The sequence below is a fragment of the Bombus huntii genome, chromosome 1 (genome assembly GCF_024542735.1).
Source record: "Bombus huntii isolate Logan2020A chromosome 1, iyBomHunt1.1, whole genome shotgun sequence".
Lineage (NCBI taxonomy): Eukaryota > Metazoa > Arthropoda > Insecta > Hymenoptera > Apidae > Bombus > Bombus huntii.
Window position 1 is genome coordinate 903,818 of NC_066238.1, and position 25,015 is coordinate 928,832.

General features: G+C 37.0%; 1 protein-coding gene across 3 annotated transcripts in view; it reads left to right on the forward strand.

Moving 5' to 3' along the window:
• The first annotated feature begins 5,686 nt into the window (after window positions 1-5,686).
• Window positions 5,687-25,015, forward strand: part of LOC126865048 (GTP-binding protein RAD) — a 126,951-nt gene continuing 107,622 nt past the window's right edge. Inside the window, exons 1-3 of one of the 3 annotated variants that reach the window (XM_050617324.1) lie at window positions 5,687-5,938; window positions 10,293-11,210; window positions 17,630-17,890. In XM_050617324.1, coding sequence (XP_050473281.1) covers window positions 10,952-11,210; window positions 17,630-17,890 — 520 coding nt within the window. In that variant the 5' untranslated portion in view covers window positions 5,687-5,938; window positions 10,293-10,951. Of the gene's footprint in view, window positions 6,022-10,292; window positions 11,211-17,629; window positions 17,891-25,015 lie in introns of all 3 variants that reach the window. The other 2 variants (XM_050617243.1, XM_050617152.1) reach the window with 2 other exon arrangements.

Here is a 25,015-nt window from a genome sequence, read left to right on the forward strand (position 1 = left end):
TGTAACCTACGAGTCGTAAAATTTCACGAAACGGTGTTAGTTCGATCGTTCGAGGAGCCTGGTTTCAGAGTGACGATAAATTAGCAACCACAGTTCGAATAGATTCTCGATTCCAATTCCAACGAATTATCACCTTTCTTTGTCGGACCATTAATAATAAACCGCGACAATTTTCTACAAAGTTGGGGAATTCCGAAAAGTCGAGTAGAGTATCAGGATGAGTCAACGTTTTCCATCGCGGCCAATTTCCACAGAATCTTAGTTCTGCGTCGTCTAAATCGCGCGTCCTATTTGCAAAATGGCTGGCGCGAGTTCGTCGCTTCGTTCGGTTCTCTTTGTCCCCGGTTGGCGTTCGCAGATTTATTTTCGCAGACTCGAATTAGTCGAGGGTCAATGACAAGCGCGATGAAGGTAGTTAGCGCGAGCGTTAGCACTTTTAAGTATCAAAAGGGGGATATTTCTCGCGAATGGACGGAGAAGAGAAACCAGAGGAAAGAAAGAAAGCGGTCGGGCAAACGATAGAGGGCGGAGACGAGGAGCTCCATGGTGGAAGGAGTTGACGTTTCGGTACTGAAATAGCTTTTAAACCACCACGAGTCGAAAATAGTCGTGCTATTCCCTCTTAACGCCCTGGAGCATAGGGCGAGGAGAAGAAAGCCCCGTCTAGAGGGTAGAGAAGCTAGAAAACAACGTACTTACGATCTCTCGTGTATCCATTCAAACCGGATTATTCGAAAGAGAGAGAGTCTCGACTGGCGCTTAATATTTTTTGCATCAGAATATCGAAATAATTCCACCGTCTATATTTAATATTTTTGACCCTTACATTTACAAAATGCACAGTCTCTCGGATTATTTGGTAATTTTATTTAATAAATCTCTATCCTGTACAGATTAATTCAACGTAACTATTTTTTATTAATCTATATAACTGCTTTATATATGGACACTGTTGGCCATAAATATCAGGACACCTGTAGATATTTGGCATAAGCTGAATATTTTTCACTGCTTTCATTTTCAAGTTATTTATAATTTCTATAAAATATTAAACAAAGTACAATTTGTCAGAGTTCTTCGATAAATGTAACGAACCTAGTCTAATATTTATGTGTTGTTTGTTATGATTCTTTATAATCGAAGGTACTGAAAAATCTCTCGTTAGATATACCTAATCGTGTATAAAAATTCAGATATTTTTCACAGACGAGTCTGTAGATAAGGTTAAACTGCTGCAGTATGTAAAAGGATACGGATAATTACCGAATCTGAAGGGAGAATATTGGTTGCGAATATTCATAAAATTTTTCTCACAGTCGTTTGCTTTTAATGATTGTTTCTGATTTGTAAACAAATATATACCTTACATTTCATCGGATAAAATAATCGTAAAAATTGAGTAGACTATATTTGGAATGCTTCGGTCATTTATGCTTCATTTTACACGACTTGCGAGCGTAGATCGCCAAGTATTCGATAGAAACACGTTTTTCTACCGGTGTAATCGACCGTGTTTGTTAACCGTATCGATAAGTCGAGTATTAAATCCAGTTGGTGATTAGCGTGCTGTGTGTTAATTTTGGCGTGCTATTTTTTTCGCTTAATTTTTGCATGGATATTTCCTGAAGGACATGAAGCTTCGTACAAAAGAAGGCTTATATATTGTTTCTAATACGGTGTTTTTTGTTCTTCATCTTTTTTAAGAAAGAGAAGGACGAGCAATTGGAAAGTATAAACAGATGTACGGTTTACTTTGGATGCCCTCGACATTCATTGCGTGCTTTACGAAGCGTATAGTTTGCTTTTTTTTTTTGTAAAAAGCGTTCCACCTTTGTCGAAGCATCATAGAGTCGTTAATGTAATCTATCGGGTATTTTTTACCAAGCTACGACGCAACTTTCTTTGCAAGTTAAAATATCGGGCGAGTACAGTGTTTCGTTTTTAGAGGAATTTCGAATTGTGTCGGATACGAGAAGATATGTATAGAACGTCTATGGAAGCGAGGTATTTATTAAATGAAAAAATTAAAAACGAATTAAACAACTAGATTGTAATTTTATATATTATGCCACGGAACATTAACTATAGATATGGGATTTAAATAGAGATTTATTTCATCCATTAAGTATTTTTGCATTTTATATATTCCGTGCATTTTTGTTCTTTCAATTTCCCACAAATTCATAAACGTACACAATCTAGTAAGAATGGGATTTATTTAACAAAAATCAGGCATTTTATTCTAAAAATTGAATCTGATATAATTGGTCGCGAGAGATAGTCGAACGTGTTCATTTCATGGAAATGTATTATACATGGTTCCTTTTCAAAGATCCAGCGATCTTACGTCGAGGAGAAAAACGTTTGTGGATTTATGGTTGCTTCCCTCGAACAAGTCAAAATATCGCGGTCATTATTTTCTTTTGTGGACTACATCAAGGTAGACTGCGATTTATAAGAAGTATTTTACTCTGACACAAAGCAGTTTTCCATATTCTATATACTTTCCGAGTAAAAGATATTAAAGCTGGAAGAAACGTTACCTATTACCTTCGTGTATTTCGTTGCTTACGAAGTAAACGTATGTTCCTCCATGATATTCTATTAATGCAATTAATTAATGCAATTTTTCTTTTTTTTTTGAAAAACTTCGATACTTGATTATCACTATTAGTGAAACGCTATTACGCTATTTAACAAAATATGCTTGCAATAATTCTCTTGCACGTTTTGACAAAAAATATTCGATATACAGTGGCTCGGCATACTATTTGAACTTTTAAACGTATGTACATTGTGCGCGTTATATAAAACTTTTATACGTGTAAAAGATTTCGAAATTTTATTGGCACTGTAACGAGACACGACTGGCACGATTGTATCGGTAAAATTTAAAACTAATCCGGAGATGAACATGTACATCGGTTGGAAGATGAGATATTGCAAGAAATATATTTATTAAAAAATTAGTATACAGCAAGGATAGACATTTTAAGCACGTAAGTGTCAAAGATGGTCCTATCGAATATCGAGGTATATTAATATAATGGATAATTGACCGTTTAAATATTTTTGCGATCTCTGCGAAATATATGTACTACGTATGTATTTGTACTGAATATTTTCCAATTTCTGCACATATTCTCAGATTTGTTTCGAACTTTACCAATAAAGCCATATTATAGTCGTTACGATGTTAATGAAATTCCAAATGTTTCGTGTAACATACGTAACATACACGTGATATATTCATAAAGCGCGTCTGTGTGTTCCGAATACTTTCGCGAGCCATGCCACCACAGGTATTGCTTCATCGTTCTCGAAATTTATTCTCTCAACGAGATACGCATATCGACTTTCCTATCGTCTTAGAAACATCGATTCCTTCTCGGCAACGTGATTAGTTACGAAGGGAAAGTTTCCGCCTAGTTTCTGAGAAATCATTTAGAACGTACGAGTTCGATTCTCACAATAGTCTTCTGATGAAACCGCGTAAGCAGCATTTTGCTCTTACCAACGTTTTCCTTGGAATTTTCTTTCATCGAAAGTTGTTCTGACTTCTGAAAATCTGGCTCGACAGCAGTCACTAACAACCTAACGATGCGTTCGTTATTTTTTTACAGAAACAATGTTTCACGCCAAGAATAACATCTTCTTTCGCGTATTATTTATTTCGAATTTGAGATTAAACATCGCCAACTTTCTTATGAATTTAATCGGATATCTGTGAGCGTAGCGATGCCACTGTTGGCTTTATGGGAACATCTGTTGCCGTTTAAAGATGTCAGTGCCATCGGAATACCAAACACGATGCGTTTCGTTGATTCCTGATTAAAAATTCCAAATATCTAGTTACCTTAACCCTTGTGAAAACGTTTTACCGTTTCAGCACGCGTTTCGACGATGTTTTACGACGATGCGAACGTCTTAGGAAATGTTCGTCGATAGAATGGGGTTTCCGAAATTAAAGAAACTAAAGGATTCGGGTAACAGTGGTTACGAAATATCGAAATGTAGAAACCATTCGCGTTAGTAATACTCTTGGCAATCCTCTTTTTCGGGGAAAGGACCGAAAAGAAAAATATTTCGTCATCTTTTTACAAGATATGCGATGATTTAGCACGTACTTGAATTTTAATTTACTTAAAATACACTTCAAGTTTCGAGGAATTTCTTAGATATCTTTTATCGAAAAATTACGTTAGATCGTATCGTATCGCTGCCTTTAACGCTGTTTGAATTATTCGAACGTTATATTCGTTGAACGTTATATTCGTCACTGTTCGCAGGGGCTGAGACTATCATTATCGATATGGTCCCCCTTTCGATTCAGGATATTCTCACCATTTTTCTTCCTAAATTACCCATATCTCTCTCCAACTATCACGCGCATCTGCAAAAATCCCAAACGTTTTCCTTCAACCCTAAGTTACAACTTTCGCGATGCTTATATTTCAAACTACGTGTTTCCATTGCCTTTTGCATTCCAATAGCCCTTTCGACCAACTTTCAACTAGTACTTTTACCTAAACCGTAAAAGAAGCCACAAAACGGACTTCAAATATCCAGGATCATCCGTCGAATCAAACAAATCCATCCTTCCGTCGCACAGGTTCTAGAGAGCGTCGAATCTCATAAACAAGTTCTCTTCACCAGCAGCAAGCTCTCCAGTGGAACAAAGAAACTTTCCCCTCTAGTGTCTCTAATCCTGCTGGTCTCAGCGTTCTTTCAAGATTCCGAGTAGCTCGTAAAACGATGTAAAACGGGAGGCAAAGGTATCGGTCGCGCGAATCGTTCCGTGGCTCGTAAATGATTCGTAGCGGGACGTTTTCCTGCGAATCCGTGCAGATAGCCAGGTTTAGAGAGGGAGAGAGAGAGAGAGAGAGAGAGAGAAGAGAGACTTTTTAAGACGGAGAATCAAGGCGGTGTAAATAGTAGGCGCAATAGTATACAGAATTCAATACCTTTGTATTATTAGTATATTTTCGCACTGTCCGTAAGGAACGTAAGTCGATCGTGTCTACGTCTAATTTTTTTATTGGTCTAGACTTTAAGAGAACGTAAATAATTTTTCAGCTACCTCTTGAAGTATCTACGGTACTATATTAGCAGCTTTTAAGTCGGATGTTTAAAAGGTTTTCCAGGAAGCATAAAAATTTGCTTCGAAGAAGTTCACGAGTGAAATTTCGTTCGGGGCGAAGACAACTTGTTTTATCTGCGGTGGATTAAATTTCAACAAAGTACAATATATTCGATACAAAATAATACGTCAAGGATGGAAAATCATAGTGGTGTAAATCGATCTGTCGTCATTTTCCCTAAAATGGGCTCCATGTTTATTGTTACAGAAAGTTAATTTTATCTTTTGAAACCGCGAAAGCGTTTCATAGCGGGAAGTGAAATTATAACGTAATTGATTGTTCAAACTAGTAGGATGACACTTTGAAGGATTGCGACATCTGGTTCGAAGCAAAATTCTCAAAATCTTGACTTACATCGCTGTGATTTTCAACCCGCCAAAAAGAGAGAAAAAGAGAGAAAAAGAGAGAAAAAGAGAGGGAGAGGGTGAGAGAGGCGATTCTCTAAATCGGAGAATTTGGACGTTGGCCAGCCGTCGACACGAGGTTCGCCGAGCGTCGCCGCGAGACATTCCGAGCTGCCACGACGCCTGGCGTCGCGACGTCGCTGCTCAGAGGAAGCTCAGTGTGCCGCGTATCGTCGAACGTGCATCTGCGTGTCGTATCTCCTCGCGTATACTTTCGTTCGTTCTGTTCTTCCATTTCTTCTGGTGTCGGTCGGTTACTTGGTCCTCGGCGCACACGCGATCGAGACATGTGACGACGAACGGCAAGCTTGGAAAATGACGAGTAGATCATTCGATGCGATCACCGGCCACCGGAAGTGGTAAACGCGAGCCAGTGTTTTTTTTAGGACTGTGGTAATCATACAGATTTCATAAACGATCGTGTTAATCGTCGAAGAGACCTCGATCGATCGGACTTTGTTGAAAAAAGAGCAAAGGTTCTTTCATCTTCTTTTTATTCGTTCCTCTGCCTCTTTTATATTTGAAAACAGAATATTATATCCCATGCTGGAAAGTAACGGGGCTTCGACGTCTGTTTCTCTTTCTCTTGTTCGTTTTTTGATAATTTTATTTAAAATTTAATTATTTTGTTGAAATTTCGGTTGATAGCTGTTGCTTAGATAATGGAGTTTCCGAGGTATGGTTTTGACGTTGGAAGCTCGTACGAAATGAGCAGAGTTTACGTGTTTCGATCGTTGCTCCGATACGTTACCAAGGACGAGTAGAATGTTTCCTGCCATGGAGCATATTTTACTTAAAAAATCGTAATTGAAAGATTAAAAAATAATTGCTGTATCGATAAACTTTCACACAAGTATGTGAAAACAGAGCTAGATAATAGATGATACAATGGGAAGAGCTTTTCATTTCTTTATGAACGTATTTGCCCTAAATTCATTTCGATTCAAATTCAAATTCGATTCAATTTTTAATTTATTACTTTTAATTTATTATTTTTCAATTTCAATATTTGGGAAAGAAACGCGATCGTACTTTTCTAACGATATGCAGAAGGTCGGGTCGATTTGTATCCCAATCGACTATTTAAGGCAGTAACATTTACGACGTCGAAAACGATCCGACTATGTAATATTCAATTTGCATCGTTACAATTCCCAAGGGAAGATGGAATTTCAATCGTGCACCTGTTTCGCGCACGATCGTCGGGCGTGGATACGGTGTTTAATGAGGTTGCCAGACATTTGATATACGGGATAATGAATTACGTGAGTTTATCCCTTAACAAGGTCGAATATATAGCGAAGAGGATACCGAAGACTCGTTGTCTGACTCTAGTTTTTGTTTCTTCGAAGGAATCTGGAGAGATCGATCGAATTTCCAATTCTGACGCATTAAAATGTCATAAACGCTGTCATACGATATTATTTGCAGATTCGAACGAGAAACGTATAAAATAGTCGTAAGCGTCGTGAATTTTTCAAATTTACACGACCATTGAAACAACTTTTCTACTCGTGATAGATCGGGGCTGACGAAAGTATTTGGACACTTACCATAGAAAATTTTGATACGTGTATTGTTCGCGTTACGTAGAATATTTTTATTAGTTTTGATACGATCCGATATGGCCATATTGATAAAATTTGAAACCAAGCTGAAAATGCATCTGTATCGTATGTGAAATACGTGTTATATGAAACGTATTATACGAAACGTTTACAAATTTCATCAGCACTGTAGCGAGACACGACTGTCAGGATTATTTTTATCAAATTTGAAATCAATCTAAAAACGTACGTAGAAATTACGAGACATATACTGCAAACATATATTTTAATAAAAATTAAATACACCGTTGAGAAAAATAATTAATCGCGATAGCTACGAAACATATGTTTGCGCTAAATATCTCGTACGAGTCGTGTGTATCGTCCGTATACATATTTTCAGATTTGTTTTAAACTTTATCGATATACGATCACGATGGTCGGTTCTCGTAGTGCCAATGAAATTTCAAAATATTCCAAACAACACAGATAGTCTATTCGCAAAAGGTTTCCACAAGTGTTCGAGTACTTTCGCGAGCTACCGTAATTTCGAAAGATACTTTAATTTTATAAATGGCGGAGCTCGTTCGAGTACCTGTAGTGTCAAGCTTGCAATTCATAAAATTTATCATGCGCCTCGAAGCTCGTAAACATAGCGGAGAACGCACAAAGGCTGATCTCTTCCACTTAACGTTGCACTTCAAGCGCAATAAACGTGTCGTTCCTCTGCGGTGAGAAAGAAAGAGAGAAACTGCGAGAGGGAGAAAAGGAGGATGATCGATAGATAGTTTTCTCTAATAAAAGTCTTATAGACTATTGGTGAAACTGTTGATGGACTGGCTATAACGTTAATAGCCCCTTTAATTCTCCCGCTAAATATAGACAACTACAATTTCGTCTCTATCCTCTACGTATACTCTTCGTTCGTTTCCGGATCTATCGTTCGTCAAATAACGACATAATTTATCGCAATTTCTAATTCTTTTGTTTCGTTCGTCTTCTTCGAAATTCGGGCGAATTTCTATTCGTTTCCTTCCGTGTAATGGAATTTTACATTTTCTCCTTTCTCATTTAACTTCCCATCAATGTTTGTCGTTCCAATTTTACATTACGTAAATGGGAAAATATCACGGATATACTCGAATATCGAATCACCGGATAATCCAGCGTGTACGTGTTTTATATTTCTTCGAGTAGCTCGACGGAGATGAATTCCCCTTTAAAATATTTCCTCGTACCTATATCTTATCTTATCTTGCATACAAGGTGTTACAGATTTTAACGGCGAAGCTTTCTCGGTACATCCAATGGGTCCAAAGAAGAAAAAAATGTTAAAGAAATCCAAGTCGTTCAAGACCTAATAAAAGAGTTATGACTAGAAAACGAAATACGAAGGGAACAACAAAGAACTAGCGGTTACCGCGACACAATGTAGAAGTAGACCGGAAATATTTACGTTTAGTCTATTTATGCGAGCTGTGTTTACTATTCGAGATCGTCAATGATTTTGAAGCGAATATCTGCCAGTACTATTAGCAAGTTGTTCGGCTTCGTATCGAAATACAGCGATTATTTACGAATCTAGGGAGTTGAAATACGCGCTTCGTTTACGATCTCTGCAGCGGGAATCGCAATAATCGTGAGTTCTTTGCTGTCCGTTTCGTATTTCGTTTTTTTGTCGTAACTTTTTTATTAAGGTCTCGAACGACCTACGCTTATGTAATATTTTTCTTTTATTTAAACCCATAGAATATATCGACGAAGCTTCGACGTTAAAATCTAGAACACTCTGTATATTATCTGTTACGAACAGATTTCCTGGGATCTTTGAAGACTCCGACGGTATGCTTATTTGAATGGTATTCGCGTGTCGAAAACACTAGAAAATCTCTTTGACTTGTAGAAGAGTTCTACGAGTATAAGGTAAATGGCAAGGGAAATATATGTTTTCTGTCTGACGCGAATCTTTTTTTTTCTGTTTTGGTAAAAAAACGGTGATTGTATCGGAGCTTGTAACGATGTGTTGCAGTTAATCACAGAAGGAAATAGAACGTTCTGTCGCCGGTGGCTCATTCTTATGTAAATAAAGTAACCACCGTACTGGTATACCGGGACAAACAAATTTCTAATAGCAAAGTAACTTCGAAGCCTCGTAATTAGAGCAGGTAATTACAATGTTAATTGTCGAGAACCACTGAATCGGGCAACTGCCATGCCACTTTGATCGAAGAATAAATTTATTTACAACTCGAAAATTGGTACTTTGCACGGGAATTTTGCAAAATATTGTTTCATTACGTTTTTAACGTTTGATATTCAATCGCACAGACTGCTCGTTATGGTGGTTGGTGTAATTTTAAATGCCAACCCTGTTAAAGAGTAAACTGTCTTTTGAAAAGTTCCAGATTACTTTCATGTTATGGGAAGTAGAGATCCTTTTAATGTGATCGTGATTGTAATTTAAAAATACAATTTATTAGTTTCAAAGCAGAAGTTTCGAAGCAGAATTTTCACTATTATTTTCGATTCGGTTTTGCGCGAAACTCAGTGTTGAAATAGTACGTAGTTCGATTTGAAACGAGCAAAACCGTTCCAATTTGTTTACAGTAGAAAAATATGTCTCTCTGAAGTTGTCGAAACAGTTGTACGCATCCCAACAAACCAAATTTTTTCAACGAGCCATCGAAGGTATCTAAAAATTGTGACAACCAGTCTGGTGAAAAGGACCTGCTTCGTATTTTCCATGTATAAAAACCGGAGTATTACTTTTTACAGAGGAAACTTACATAATATTGGAATTCTCTCAATTATAGTACACTTTATAACACATTTCAACTAGGGTTACAAATTACAATTTGAAAGAAAATTTAAAGCCTTTTAAGACGAATATCAAGGTTCTCTGACGCCATAAATCCAAATTTCTGATCAGCGAAAAAGACAGAAAGAAAAAGTTACAAGAAATTACGATTCTCAAAGAAAAGTATACTCTAAAGATTACAAAAATTAAAGAAACGTCAAATTATAACGTTACAATGTGTCAAAAATCAGCGAAACGAAGTTACTATTGCAAAAGGAAACCTAAACACGACGAGTTGCGATCGCATCGAGATTTCTGTAGACGAAAACCGCGGAAACCCAAGCAAGAACGTCGCGAGCGTATCGTCCACAATTAACGACTGTGTTACCACATGTTGCTTCAGAATTCGCAAGTTTCGTCGGTGAGCGAGTTTCCGAAAGTCGCCGGAGGCCCAGCCAGCCGTGTTCTCATGGACTTGCCAGCGTGACAGCTAAGACTCCGTCTCGTCTCTGTGAAACTTTTAATCGAACGTTGAATCTGTGCTCGCGGAAACGTACCTGGCGAAAGGTCGCGACAAGCGTAAAACACTCGACGAACAGACCACCCTTCAACGGGGAGAGCACCTATTTTGAGAATAATCAAACTCGTCTCGTTCGAAGTCAGCCGGTGGTTTTCGTGAAGTAGCGCTCTTCCGGGACCTGGAAACTTCGTCCCGGACGTGTTTTCCGAGAATCTTGATCGTTTCAAAGGGCAAAAGTGCAAAGGGAGTCGAGTGCAACGCGTTGCAGAGAAAAAATCTCGCTAGAGATAACGAACCCTGGGAATTGATAAGAACAGAAAGCTCGAAGCTCCAGTCAGAAACGTGTTTTCAAAGAGAGAAAATAGACTCTTGGGTATATCGTTGTTTTACGGTGAGCACACGCGCAAAATAACAGAAATTCGAGGAAGTTTACTCGTAATCGTACCTCGGGAATACGGTTGTCTTCTTTTTCTATTGAAAAATCGGAAATTGCCGGAGAATAGTGTAGCAGTAGAAGGATCGGCGAACGAAGAGAAGCAAAGATGTCGGAGATTTCGCTACGCCGGAAGACCAGATCGGCCTCGATCTGTGCACCTGGTTTCTCCAGCATGGAACAAATGTTGGAGGCGATGCCTCCCTCGGGTGCCAGAGAGAGGGATAAAATCGACAGAGAGAAGGATAGTGGAAGCGGAACTCCTGACAGCAGTACACCAACGAGAAGACGTAGACCCGCGACGAGGTCTCAGAGTGCTCGCGTCTCTAGCGCGAATAAGAGCATTCGTCGTCGAGCCGCCGCTCAAGGTAATTCTTCGTCGATGATGTAGCTTGTCGGTGTTTCTTTGACATTGCAAAGTATTTTGATGCGATATTATCAAATGGATCGATCGAAGAATCTACGTAGAGACGGTAGATGTACAGCGATGGGATAAAAGAATGTTTATAAAACGAGAGTAATTAAACGTTTTTTATGTTTTTTATGTTTTTTATGTTTTTTATGTATACATATGCAAATAGAGTGTTAAGCCGCGTTAGTCCAGTCGCTGGGTTAAGAGAAAGATGGCAAAAACAATGCATGAAACTTACCTTAATGAGCCGTCTGGACGATTCTAGTAACGTTGGAATGTTGTATTCTCGATGGTAGCGGTAAACACTGGTTTGGAAAAAGTAGACTTTCGATCCAGTCGTTTGAATGGATTACATACTGGAACGTCTGTACTATATTCAAATGAAAACGCTATTTAAATTATTCCAGTTACGATCCAGTGCCGGATTGGATCGCTGGACTGGAATGCAAACCCAGCTTTAGGTAATATATAAATGGAACGAAAAATTGATTAAATTTTTTGAAAGAGAGATGCATTTAAGATCGTTCGAATCTATTAGACGATAGTGGTATAGATCTTTATTAATTTTGTAATGTCAAGATTTAACGTTAATTGCTCATTTCGTTAATTTGTTTAACTTCGATTTTCATAATTATTTTTTAAGCATAGGGATCACAATTTTACTTTTTAATAATCGACGTTTGGCATTCAATATAAAAATCTATTTGAATTAGACAAACGAGTAACAATAATTACATAACATTAAATAATAATACGTAGAGCTGACTCGGGACGTTTCCTACCATCTCATTGTTGAATTGCTCGACGTTTGCCGTAGCCACTTTTGTTTGCGTTTGCGAAACATCAAGTATTAACGTGTTCAACAACTAGTTCAATTTTAATCAGTGCATTGCACACGGCGGTTCCATTCTCTTCTCGAATTGCAAAATTAATTTATTCCTTTAATTCGGTTAGTCTCCGCTGAAATATCGTCCGTTTTATCCCGTTTGCTACGATACTCGGAAACTAGAGGTGCAAAAATATTTTGCATAATTTCGATATACAACGTATAAAATATATTGCGATAAATCAGAGTGACTCGTTTCAATTTTTAGGAATTTCGTAAACATCGTAGAATCTAAGTGAAAGAAGCAGTAGTAAGAAAGAAACGTTAAACAAATAGTTGGACTTCTCTATCGTAACTACGATGTTAAGAAGTAGAATTTAACGATATAAATCGATTAAGAAACGTAATGTTGCATTAACGTGACGTTAGTCTTTAGTAGTTTAAGTAATAACGAGTTATTCCACTCACCTTTATGTACACACGCGTTAACACATTGACTCCGTTTGCCGACGCGACGTTCAAGAATAACGACGCCTTCGTACGTTTAGATCAGCGTCCTTTGATAATTAATTTCCATTAAGAGGTCTCTGAACGCGCTAGAATTTTCGCGTGATCAGTTCCCATCGAGCATGGGTGATATCATCTGTCGATGGAACGTGAAAGAACACGCGGATAACATCGTATTCCGCGGTCCGATGCTTCGGAACCCAATGTAACCCATTCACTTCTAAATTAACTCTTTGAAGGGTGAAGTGACGTCGCTTTGACGTCACCGTTGTTCGTTTAACGTCCTGAAGCAGCGTATAGAGAAAAGCCTCGTGACGTAGGATATTTTGTAACTTTCGAAGCTGATAGCTTAAAATGCCAACGCATAATCCATGTCACATCCTTGTTTCCTTTTCACTTCCGCTGATGCTGATATTATCAGGAATTATTATGTCGATGTCACGAAGGGATGAAAATGTCCTTGGTAAATTTTTAATCTTACGCAGTTGGTTCTATAATCGTAATAAATTGTAATAAATTTTTAGGTTTTTTTTACTGAATTCGATTCGTAGCACTACCCTTTTTAAATAAAATTTCTTATTCAGCATTTCCTCATTTTTCAAGACACTCGTACGTTGAGATATTTCAAGTTTCTCGTGTCTTCTTATTTTTGAAGCAAAGTTATATTACAAAGCTGTGAAACAATGGCTAGATATTGTAGGTTGAACGAACAAAAACAAAGATTGCACAAGAAAAAAAAGAAATGGTAAAACTTCGGTTTTCTTTAATTTCGGAATGGTACGTTTATTTGAATTCTGTTTATTGGAAGAAAATCATAGTTACGGTTTCATCGATGCTAGAAATACCAGAGAAAACTTTCTTTCTGGTATTTTTCTTAAGCGTTTCTTTCTGCTCGCGAGAATAAATTTGAAATTATTACATATTTTTTGATTTTTGTGACCTAAATTAAACGAACTTCGTACAATTGAATCTACTTATCTTAATGCAAACTTTTATTATTGGAACGAGCAAAATATGTATATTCCCATCGTACGAACTGATCGTCCCCGACGAATCCAGATAAATAGAGTTTGATTGTATTGCAGAATACAGTTACGGAATTATTCCATAAAATGTAAATCTCGCTATGTTACGAACTCGCTTATGAACGTAGAAGTAGTGTTTAAATGACTTGGAAACAATTTTTTAACGAATTCAGACTTGCTGAATAAGCCTTGAACTTTACGTGTCTAAAGATGATGTCAGGACCTTGTTGGGTAATAGGCTGCCACTAATGAATTAATGAATATTATGAATAATGAATATTAATTTCATTGTGCAAGACGAAAGTATAAACAAGAAAGAGTTCCGTTTCTTAGAAACACATAGCTAAAACAAAAGTGAGAGAGGAATGCAATAGTATAAATGTATCATACTTTAGTATTCTATGATTGGACGCGCATCTAAATTTTCTCTGGATTTCATTTGCTGATTTATTTTCAGTAAATGCTCTTATTAATAATCGCAGCATAGATAATTATATCGACAAACCGTGCAGCAACGTAGAATTAAAACAATTACTGTAGAATTAATACAATCGTAATAGATAACTAGGTATTTCCCAATTATTTAAAACAAAAATTGAACGATTGCGATGTAGCGAGCAAATGGTGCTGTTTTTTGGTCTTTTATTTAATAAAAATAATTTATTTCGATTTAATTCGAATATTCTACCAGAGCAACTCTTTGAAAATAGTTCTTCCACAAATTGTTATTTCCTGTTATTACACTCGTTATATGCAAATGTCTAATAAGCGAATAGAAGAACTTCAACTTTTGCCAAGATCGACTTCGATCGTTTTTCTTATAACGATCTGTTGGAATTTACTTGATTTGTAATCGATACTAAAAAGTCACTAACGGCGACTATACGTGCTAATGGCGGATGTAGTCATCGTCTAAATTAAGTTGTTACACATTTAATGAATATATGTACATATGTGGTCATAGTCACGTGCCACATTTACGCGATTTCTACATGTATATGTATTATTGCAGTATTGCCACTTGAATGTTAACGCTAGAAGCTGAACAATCACATTGTATCTATTTTCGATCGATGCTTCCGCATTGAGAAATTTTTACAGAACAATTAATTCATATTTTCCCACGAATTGTTGATATCTGAGACTCTATCCGTGAGAAATGGTTAAATATTTGTTAAATCGAAAGAATTTTATTTAGTAGTTATATATACCTTCTTGTTGCTTCCAGAGCACTCTTTAACTCCGATTCACCAATTTATATCTCAGCACTTTTCAACACCCTTTAAATACTTTGAAAATTTGCTGTCTGATCGATTGAAATCCGCCAAGACCACGATACAAAAGTTATCGCCTTTGTCACTAAATGCGATTATAAATTATAAATCGTAAATTATAGTTTCGAAATTTGACGTTTTTCTTTGCGCTTTCGAACCTTGTCACGTTGCTCCTTTTAACTCTGCCGCGATATTTTAATTTCTTCTTCGTATTTAATCCCACCATTAATCACGACTTTCGTCACCAAATTTCTAACACCAAGTTGTAACGAGAAATCATACATATCAATGACGACCCCACGTTAGTTTGCTAAAGCTTAAGAAATGTTCTAACCACAGAGAAATAGAGTTGGGTCAGAAATGATCGAGAACACGCAGGTTAACCGTCCGCAAGAAACCATCCGCCGTTGTTGGACATTTAACCGGAGCTAGCCAGAGCAAACGGATGTCGAGTGTCTTTAAATAAGCTTGTTTTAGCCCACGAAACCCTTCGCGGCATCGTATTTTTGAGTTAAATGGATCGGACGGTTCCTCGAGTGAGGTGCACTGGCATCGTGGAAGCCCGTTTCGTCTGTCAGTGACCTACTACCCAAACGAACGCTGCCAGAATAGAAGCTGAAGCGTGATCTCGACGCGTGAAGCGTGTCGTCGACGCAATATGTAATCGTGTCTCTTACACGCCGCTTTCACGACGCGACTCGACGTCCGACTTGGTTTATTGGGCCGTTGAAATTGATCTTTCGGCCCTTAGATCGTGTCTACTGTCCGATAGGAGAAACAGTACAGCCAAAGCAGACGGTCCTTGGTATTGATATTTATCAAATTTGCAATGAGTTGTGTCGAAATTTTGCAGCAATTTTCTGTAAACGTAGAAAATTCGTATTTTACGCTGGAGATAAAGCAAAAAATTCTTTCAATTTATGGTGATACCATAATTTCTATTTTTCTAGATCTTCCGCAAAACTATGAGTAAGGGTTGGATTAGATCGTTATTAAATTAGAAGAACATTACGTAATAATAAAATTAGTTATCAACCGCTATTTACGATTAAATAACGAAAGTAAACTAACTAATCCGTCACAGTGAATTTTGATAAAGCTAGGACAGCGAATTTTGATAAATCTCTTTTGGAAAATACGAGTAGAAGTTTCTTCTTCTCGCGTTGTATGATTTTAAAAGCCAGTAAAGACACTAATTACCCCACGGTAATATATAGAAAGTAGTCGAAAATTGAGTAACCAGGCAAACGATTTTTTCTGTTTTTCTTCGTCCTTCCGATATTTATTACCTCGACGAAGATCCGCCACACCGTGAAAGGGTAGATTCGTTTTCGAGCTTATTTCACAAGGGATTCTCAATGAAAATCGTCGAGCGTGAAATAAAGAAGCGACGGGCTTGATCGTGTAAAGGCAGAGCCTAGAAACCTTTAGGATTGAAATATTTTTCAGCTGGCTGTTCGGGATCGATTTCACTTTTGTGTCGTTTAGTACTCGTGGTTTTACTGGAACTCCATATGCTTCGATATTCCCCGAACAAGAAGATAATCCTGGATAAAACGAAAGCTTTCTCTTAGCATGAAGAAGCGAGACTATGCTTTAAACCTATGAGATTTATTACCCTTTTACGAGAACTAAGCGGATGAATGTAATTCCGTTTAAAAAAGATAAAACGGTTTCAACATATTTATTCTTGACACAAATAATTTCTGAATATCTCAGAACTAATTTTTGTCTTTAAGGTTTGACAAATTTATTGGTTATTTGCAGTTTTTTCCTCACTGTATAGCACGTATACAGTGATTTACTTATCGAGATATATCTTCTTTGAAAAACTTGTTAACGCGCACGTTTCGTATCGAGTTTCTAATTAACGACGCGTCGAAATAAAAATTAAGGCGCAATTTTATTAATTTTTATCAATTATGCTATACGGAATAACGAATATTTGTCGCGTGTAGAATGTACTTCATGTGTATCCAAATAAGAAGAAAAATCTGCGTATTTGCGAACGTCATATATATTGTTTATCTTCGCATGACGAGGGATATTGGATCGAAAGCTCGATTTATGAATCTCCATCGATCGTCTCTTTTCAATTCAGCTAGCCTGAGCGAGGAAAAAGATAAAAAAGAAGAAGAAGAAGAAAAACTGTAAAAGGAACAAGTATGATTTACGGTGGCATCAAAATCCTAGGCAACATTGTATTTCGAATCATTTTATTGAACGACATTTTCACGTGTCGCTCGCGGTGCTTTTCTTCGAGCTTTTCTTTCTTTAGAAGCTTTAAAAGGCGGTCAGCAGTAACAGCAAAAAGGGGACAATTTCCAAAGGGCCCACGCATGAGATAGTAGGAAGCCATCGAGTGTAAAGTCTGTTCAGTTCAGGACCTAGCGAAAAAAGGGAACGAAAAACGGCATTAAGAGGGAAGGTAGATACGTAGATGGATAAGAATATTAGGAATGTAACCTGACGTCTTTACAACTCCTTTGGCTTCGATTGCATTACCACGATTCCGTAAAAAGTCGCTTTTAGAGAGTTCAATAATACTTTAAGTCTGTCGTTACGAAGAGTTACACGATTAATCGTTTTTAGCAAACTAAAAAAGTAGGATATTTAATGAAATAAAGGAATGCGACGTTAAATGTATATATCTTCATGATTTATGATAAACTGTTGATAAAAAATTCGAGTGGATTCGAGAGTGAACCGTCAATCATATATCGGTTGTTTTAATTTGTTTCAGCTGCACACCATCATCATCATCATCATCACGAAGGCACAGTTAAATCTGCTCATTGCAGCAGCGAGCCCAGGCTGACCGACAATGATATCAGCCCTGGCCTCAGAAGAAGAGGAAGTCGAAGAGGGCAAAGTATGCATCATAGTCATCACAGAAAGAGTAATGCATTTTTGGACGTTCCTGATCCCTCGAATCAGATTCAGAGGGAAGAAGGTGAAGACGAGGACAGTTACAGGCTCAGAAGCTTCAGTCTCACCAGCAAGGGTAAGTCTTTTCTATAATTTGATCAGAAAACCTGTTTAATTCCCCTTGTCAACAATTGTCAGCTTAGAACGAGACGATAATAATTTATCATCTATTTTTTTCGCTATACATTTACTCCGGATAATAATTCCAATTCCTCTTTCACAAAACACGAAAATCAGTCAAATTACAATTAATAATATGGGGAGGAAAACTAAAACTTTTATAAATATATGGATCATAAGATACCTATAACTTCCTTTTAATTCAATTCTGTCTATTAATTAATCCGCGAAAGAAACTTTTCTTCGTCATCCAGAAATTCAGAACTTTTCTTTCTAAAAAGAGAAATAACCAAATTAGCGAATGGTAACTGGTAGCTTTCACTCAATAGTTTCAACTGTAAGACCAAAAATGGCTGAATTTCTACTTTTGCCAATTTCTTCCTTACGGAGAGTGACAACCTCATCCACGAGATTCTAATCGAAACCATCAAAATCTTTCCAGCCGGTAGCCTCGATTATAAATTCAAAAAGACACGTGACTCGATGCTTGTACTACGATACGAGCATAAACGTATATCAGCGACCAGTTCTTTGACGAGGAAAAACCGTTTCCGATTTCGTCCCCCGTGGACCATTTCTCGCGCGGCTATCAACTGTTTCTATTGCACGGCAGGATCATTTTCCTCTCTGGTTCTCCGGGGATCATCTACGAGCGATTTCTATCAGGTTTATCGGAGACCTCGTAGTTGGAGCCTGGGCTTCTGCCTCGAATTCGTCGTCCGGAGTTGTGGCCTGCGCTCGTCGAGTGAAGAACTCGTGCCAGAAATACACGTTTTCGCGGTAGTCAGAGAAAGAGGGGCGAGAGAAAGAGGGAGAGAGAGAGAGAGAGGGAGAGTGGACGAGAGCTTAGAGAAGAAGGCAGTAGAGAGGCGAGATAAGCGAAAATAGAGTATCTATAGTTGTGACGTCGTACGGCTTCCTCGAAACCGGTTGCTCGCCACGCGAGAGCTTTCAGAGCCAACGAACGCGCGTGAAAGTCGTTTACTCGTTAATCCCCCGTTCCTGCTCCCGATTCCCAACTAGATTTTCGGATTCCTGTAATTGTAGATGTGGAAATAGCAGTCTTGGATAGAGAGAAGCACTCACGGGTGTGCACGCGCGCGTCAACACCACCGGTCATTAAAAAATCAATGACGAAAGTTTGAGATTGAGAAAGGAAGAAAGACTTTACTCATTTTTTGTTAAATATTTTATATAAATGCAATGCTGCATTATTAGTTCTGATCGCTTTAGAGAATTTATAGAATATACTTTTTGATTCGTACTTTATCGTAATCGTGAACTGGATGGCAGTAGAACACGGTGCTTCGGACAGACATTACCACTGTAGGCAAAGTGCTAGGATACTCTGCCGAAATAGGATCGTTGCTGTCGAGACGGCAACACCAGATTTTAAAGTAATCGGTAGACTATGAGTTTCTATGCAAATTCACATTTTTGAAAATATAATTAAGAAAAAAAGCCGAAGTACAAAATTGTTTTGCATATCAAGTATCATAGAAAATACCATGCTTTGGATATTTTATATATCTTTTCGTATTCTGTGCAATTTTGCATCTTTTTTAAATTCCTATTAATCAATATCTTTTGGGATAATTGAATGGAAACCTCGAATATAAGTTTAGAGCACATTTAGCATATTTTGGGAAAAGGCGGTTTTCAAGTTACACCGTTCCATACATTTCAAACCTAACGTGCTTCTTTCGCTCAACGTTAGGCCTTCTGACAAAATGTTTGCAAACTGTGGTACTAAAATGACCGACACGCACTATATTCTAATGTTTCTAGACCATGGTTTAACGTTTTAGAAGCATATTTTAATGTTAATTAAACTCTGACTAAAATATTACGTTGTAGACTCTTATGTTCTAGGCCTCCGTATACTAATTTTTCTGGATTAAATACTTCTTAAAAACTAATGGAAAAATTACAACTGTGTGGAACGTCATATCAGTTTATATAGATAAAACATTTTCTTTTCTTTAAGTATCGCATTTTTTGCACGACACGTATACAAGCTCCCTCATTAAGTTTTTGACAAAGTTCGTCTCTGATATTAGAATTTATTTCTTGTATAATTCATGTATATTGCTATTATATTTCCTTCTTTGTGATTGATATTTCAGCCTCCGTTTCCATTATGTTTATGTATCTTCATCAATTCTGTCTGTTTTCGTTTCTCCTATTGTTTTCCTTTTGAATTGTTTCGACTGCAAATTTCATTTGGAAGTTTCAATCTGTCTGACGAATTTTGCGCGGTAAATCGTTCGGATATCCACGACGAGCTCTGAAAATATTTCGTGACGCCTGAAGCTATCGAAATGAATTAATAACGTTGCGAAGGAAAGGCCTATGTCCAATGTTTTTCGAGACGTCGGATTCATTCTTCAGGCTAATATTCATCTCTGCTATTTTATCCTTCGGTTCGCCGAGATCTCTGCGAAAACATTCGATTCACGTGATCGCGAATATTTGTTGCTCCTTCTGCCTCCTTTCTCCTTCTCACACGATCGATCTTCGACTTCTGCTGAGAATGATTGTTTTACACATTTCCTAGCCTTTCAATTATTATTATCGCCATTCGTTGAAAATCTTTCGGATATTACATTTTTATTGCGAAGATTTAGCTTTGAAAGACGCTGCTGTCAAAGTAAATCGATTAGAACCTAATAATCTTGTACAATTAAATATTTCGTATTTATTTAAGTATTTAAACGATGGTTTAAACTTTAAGTCCTTTTAAAGTTAAGCTGTTATATTAATTTATAGGATCGATAGTTACAACTTGAGTGAATTTGTTGGAAGTTCTATTTGAAAAAGTCTTGACTGGCAAGCACTGATCAAAAGTTTGCGATTAAAGCTTCTTCTTCTTCTAGTTAGAACGTAAAACGATCGATAGAGAAGTTTCTACGCCACTATCATTTAAATCTCTTTGAAATTTACGTTCTTACACCGTCTATTTTCCTCACAGGAAATTCGAAATTGAAAATTAAAAGAGACCAATCTTTAGCTTATATTCTTTGAAAAATTCTCATTTCCGATGATAATCTCTTCCTTCTCTCAAAAAAAAGTCGAGTCTCTTGAGCCCATGTTACGCTCTCGATATTTCCAGAAACGTGTTATTAGAAGTCGTTGTTTGTAACGAGGAAAGTCACCTAAAAGAAAAGCACCGTTTCCAGGCATTTGGAAATACAGATCAAAAGTAAATAATCGCGAACTGGATGTTTAGCGTAGCTCGCGGGAAATCGAGTCCGCTGTCTTTAATCTAATCGCGTTTCTCGATTTCTCGTTAAACGATTTCCGGGGAACGATCGTTCGAAGGAAGGACATTTGCCTTGCAGGCGTGCGCCGCATCAGATTCGAGAGTATCGCCACGGTTTGCTAGGTTTATCGAGTGCACAGTCTGCTGTAAAATTAATATTTCTTCTGGCAGTACTTGCTTCGTCAGAAAAATCTCACTTCGTGGATCTTTCTCGCGTAAAGAGGCATTAAAACGTTGATAAGCGCGATAATGTAATACACGCGTGAACTTTATCATAATTTTTATTTCGAATTATATGCAGCGTAAAAATACTTGTTCCAGTGCTTGGACCTTAAACAATCTATTAAATCTTAATGACTTTATTTTAGTCCTTTGATAATGTAATGAAGTGAATTCAATACGAATCATTTATATAATAATTATCGCTTTATTTTCAAGATCTTGTTGTATCAAGTACAAGAAACATATGTATATCTTCAACTTTTTGAAAGGAATAATTATGGTTTAAATATTTGCTTCGGTTCCTCATTGTTAAATGATTAATAACGTGAATCGGTAAATCTAAAAAGAATGTTAATTCATCCTGGGCCTTCCTCGTTATGATTCGAATATATTTTTTATTCTCCGAGGTAGTATAATATACGAGAGATTGAAATTCTTTTGTTTTCGATACCTTTGTTCCATGATTTTCAATGTCGATGGGCTTTTTCAATTTTCGATACATAGAAGAACTTATTGAATTTTTCTTCCATCAACCTACTAGAAGCTAAACGAAAGAGTTTTCGGTCTTTGCTTAAAGACGAACGGTAGATGTGTAGAACGAGGAAAAATGAAAATCTATCAATAACCGTAGAAATAACGAAATTGGAAATTCAGAAATTATACAGCTCGTCCTTCGCACATTTACGCCCAGTACTTTATTCCGTTATAAATTAACTAACGAATACGCTAACTGAGAGCGTTATCTTTTTTTCAGCTTCTCGTTTTCAGTTCACATTCGTTAATTAAAACCGCAATATTTCTCCACGTTTGTGGCTCGTTTGCGTATTTCCTCCTTTCACCGGTGCGATTCATTTTATTTCGCTCTGTCTTCAAATTACTAATTGCGATAAAAAGCGTGTCAAGAAGAAATTCCTTAGAATTAGTTCACCAATGTATCGAAAATTCCTAGCAACTATTTACTTATATGTTTTATTTATTTATTTATACTTAGTCCATACCTTTCGGCTTCGGACGACTTTCGGTTTACATCTCTTATATAATTTCATTACATCATATATATATATCTCTTACACTAGCTCTTCTATAACTATATACAACCTATTTACTTATATGTTATCACTGTAACTAGGCACGACTATCGTGATCGTGTTAACGAGCTTTAAAATGGATCTGAAAATTGTAAAAGTTACAAGGTACATACTGGAAGTATATATCTACGCTTTACAAGTTTAAGCCTATCGTGCATGCTGTATAGCAATTTTTCACCAAGTACATGTTTATAATAAACGTTCAGTAATCTCTATATACGTTGCTAGATTGGCCTTTACCATTACTACATATTTATATATACCTCGTACATAATTCTACTATCGCAATCACGATAATCGTATCTCGTTACAGTGCTCACGAAATTTCACAGAGTTTCACATAACATGTACGATATACTGGTGAAAATTTTCTGTGACAAATATTCGAATGCTTTCGTAAGCCACTGTACGTATATCGCGTTACAGTCACAATCGTACCGATTGCATCACTTTTTACAGCGAAATCTTATTACAATTTGTTACGTAGAATTCCTCGAAGAAACACATAACTGGACGATTCTAGAGAGATGATGTCATTATTCGTATTTGTTCTTTGCGGGGAAATTAATTTCCGGGAAATTTGCCCACGGTTCTTTGTCCCTACCGTAAACAAGAATTTACAGGTTGTACGACGAACCGTCGTTATTTCTCGTTAATCAACTTGGCACGGCTACCAGATGTGGACAGTGTAATATCACCAGGCCGTTAACTTTGGCCAAATCCTCTTACAATTAGCGTCAATGGAACGACCAGCGGAAGGACGTCGAATCATTTAACATTTGAAGCTATTGAATCGATCGATGTTCAATGTGTAACGCTGATTCGTCGATGTTTTAATGCTAGGGTAATCGATAAATTGAGAATTACGAGTATGAATGGTATAAAACAAGATTTCAGGAAAGGTCAGTATTTTGTTGTGCTTCTATGCATAGAACGATCTATAGGAAAACGAATATATTTTATTTATGGAACATTTGCATGTTCTCTTGGTATGCGTATGTCCTTTTCGTGCTTTGGTTTGATATTTTCGTTTTTTATTCATTTATCTTATCTCGTCTTTTTTATTACTCTGTCTTATCAGGTTTAGTCCTTTTAATCTTGTTCTTTCATTTATCAGGCTTCCCTTTGATTTTTTCTTTCTTGATCTACAAAAGTGGTTACAAATTTGGGATTATCAAGAATTTCAACGAATAATCTCAATTTTCGAATCAATTGGACGCAAAAATTTCAAAATAGATCTTAATTTTGCATCGGGTAAAATAATTTTCTTGTTATAGATACAACAGCTAGGTGAAAGCGCGGTATCGAGCCGGTTTAATAGACAGTTTCACTTTGTCCGACAATATATCTCACTCTGGCGTCCAATATTTTCTTCCCTGTAACACGTAAATCCCTTAACCCTCTTTGAAGAATTTGGGCTTCGACTATATACATACTACGATCCAACCGTTTCTCTGAAAATCAGTATGATTTTTCTATTTTCATCTTTAGCATAACGCAGGAGTAAGAATATTATATTTTGAATTCTGTAGTTTCTTTTTTAATTTTGAACTTTAATATTAAAAAAGAATAAGATCTTCTATATGAAAATGTAACAGTTTCTTTCAATCTCGCTATTCTCGTCTTCCAATTTTTCTTGCACGAGATCATCTACAAATTTTCCATTAATTCTCGGACGTCAAAAGCTGAGCTAACTCTGGCACACGTTGATATATCATATTTTCTAGTTACCGTGTTATTCCGTTAAATCGTATAAACAATTTTGTCCTTTTACACCATCTTATCTATCACGTAAGAGTAAAAAGCTTGTTTCATCGTTACAAAATATAATAATCGACGCTCGTTACAATGATCGAACCTGCGTTAAGCGAGACTTGGGAGCGAAGCTGAGCACGATAATCCGATAATCTATCGTCCCATTAATCGATCTTCCGATAATAATCAATCTCTAATAAGTCGATACACGTAATTTTCCTCCTAATCAGTCTTATATAGTTAATTTTTGGCTGTCTATCGATCGCGTAATAAATCAACGATCGAAGGCCGCGTTATTACTTCGATGTTTTCGGTTCGAGAAACAGGGATATCATTTGCGAAGAATTGGCCGTCTAACAAATTGGATCAGTCGTGAGCGGTCGAGACTACCGTTTCACGATATAGCTGTCTTTCGCGCGAAAATAAAACGCGTTAACGAGATCATTTATTTTCTATTTCCCGAGCGTGTAAGCGATATTTGCCACGCTAGTTGAATAGCCAAACTAACGGCCGCTTAATAGAAATTAAACGTCGCCTCGCCTCGTGAACGATTCTATCGTGCGTCAGGAAAATTCGACCACCTGTTACGATGCAAAGTGAATCGTACTTCTTGACTTACTGCCAGTTTATCTTGTTGATCGCATGCTCATTTACGGCAAGGTTACGTTGTTGTTACCGATCGTTTCGCCAATATCGGGTTATTTATACTTTATTTGTGCAATTAAGTCTGTCCGCCGTTAATCGACGTTCAATA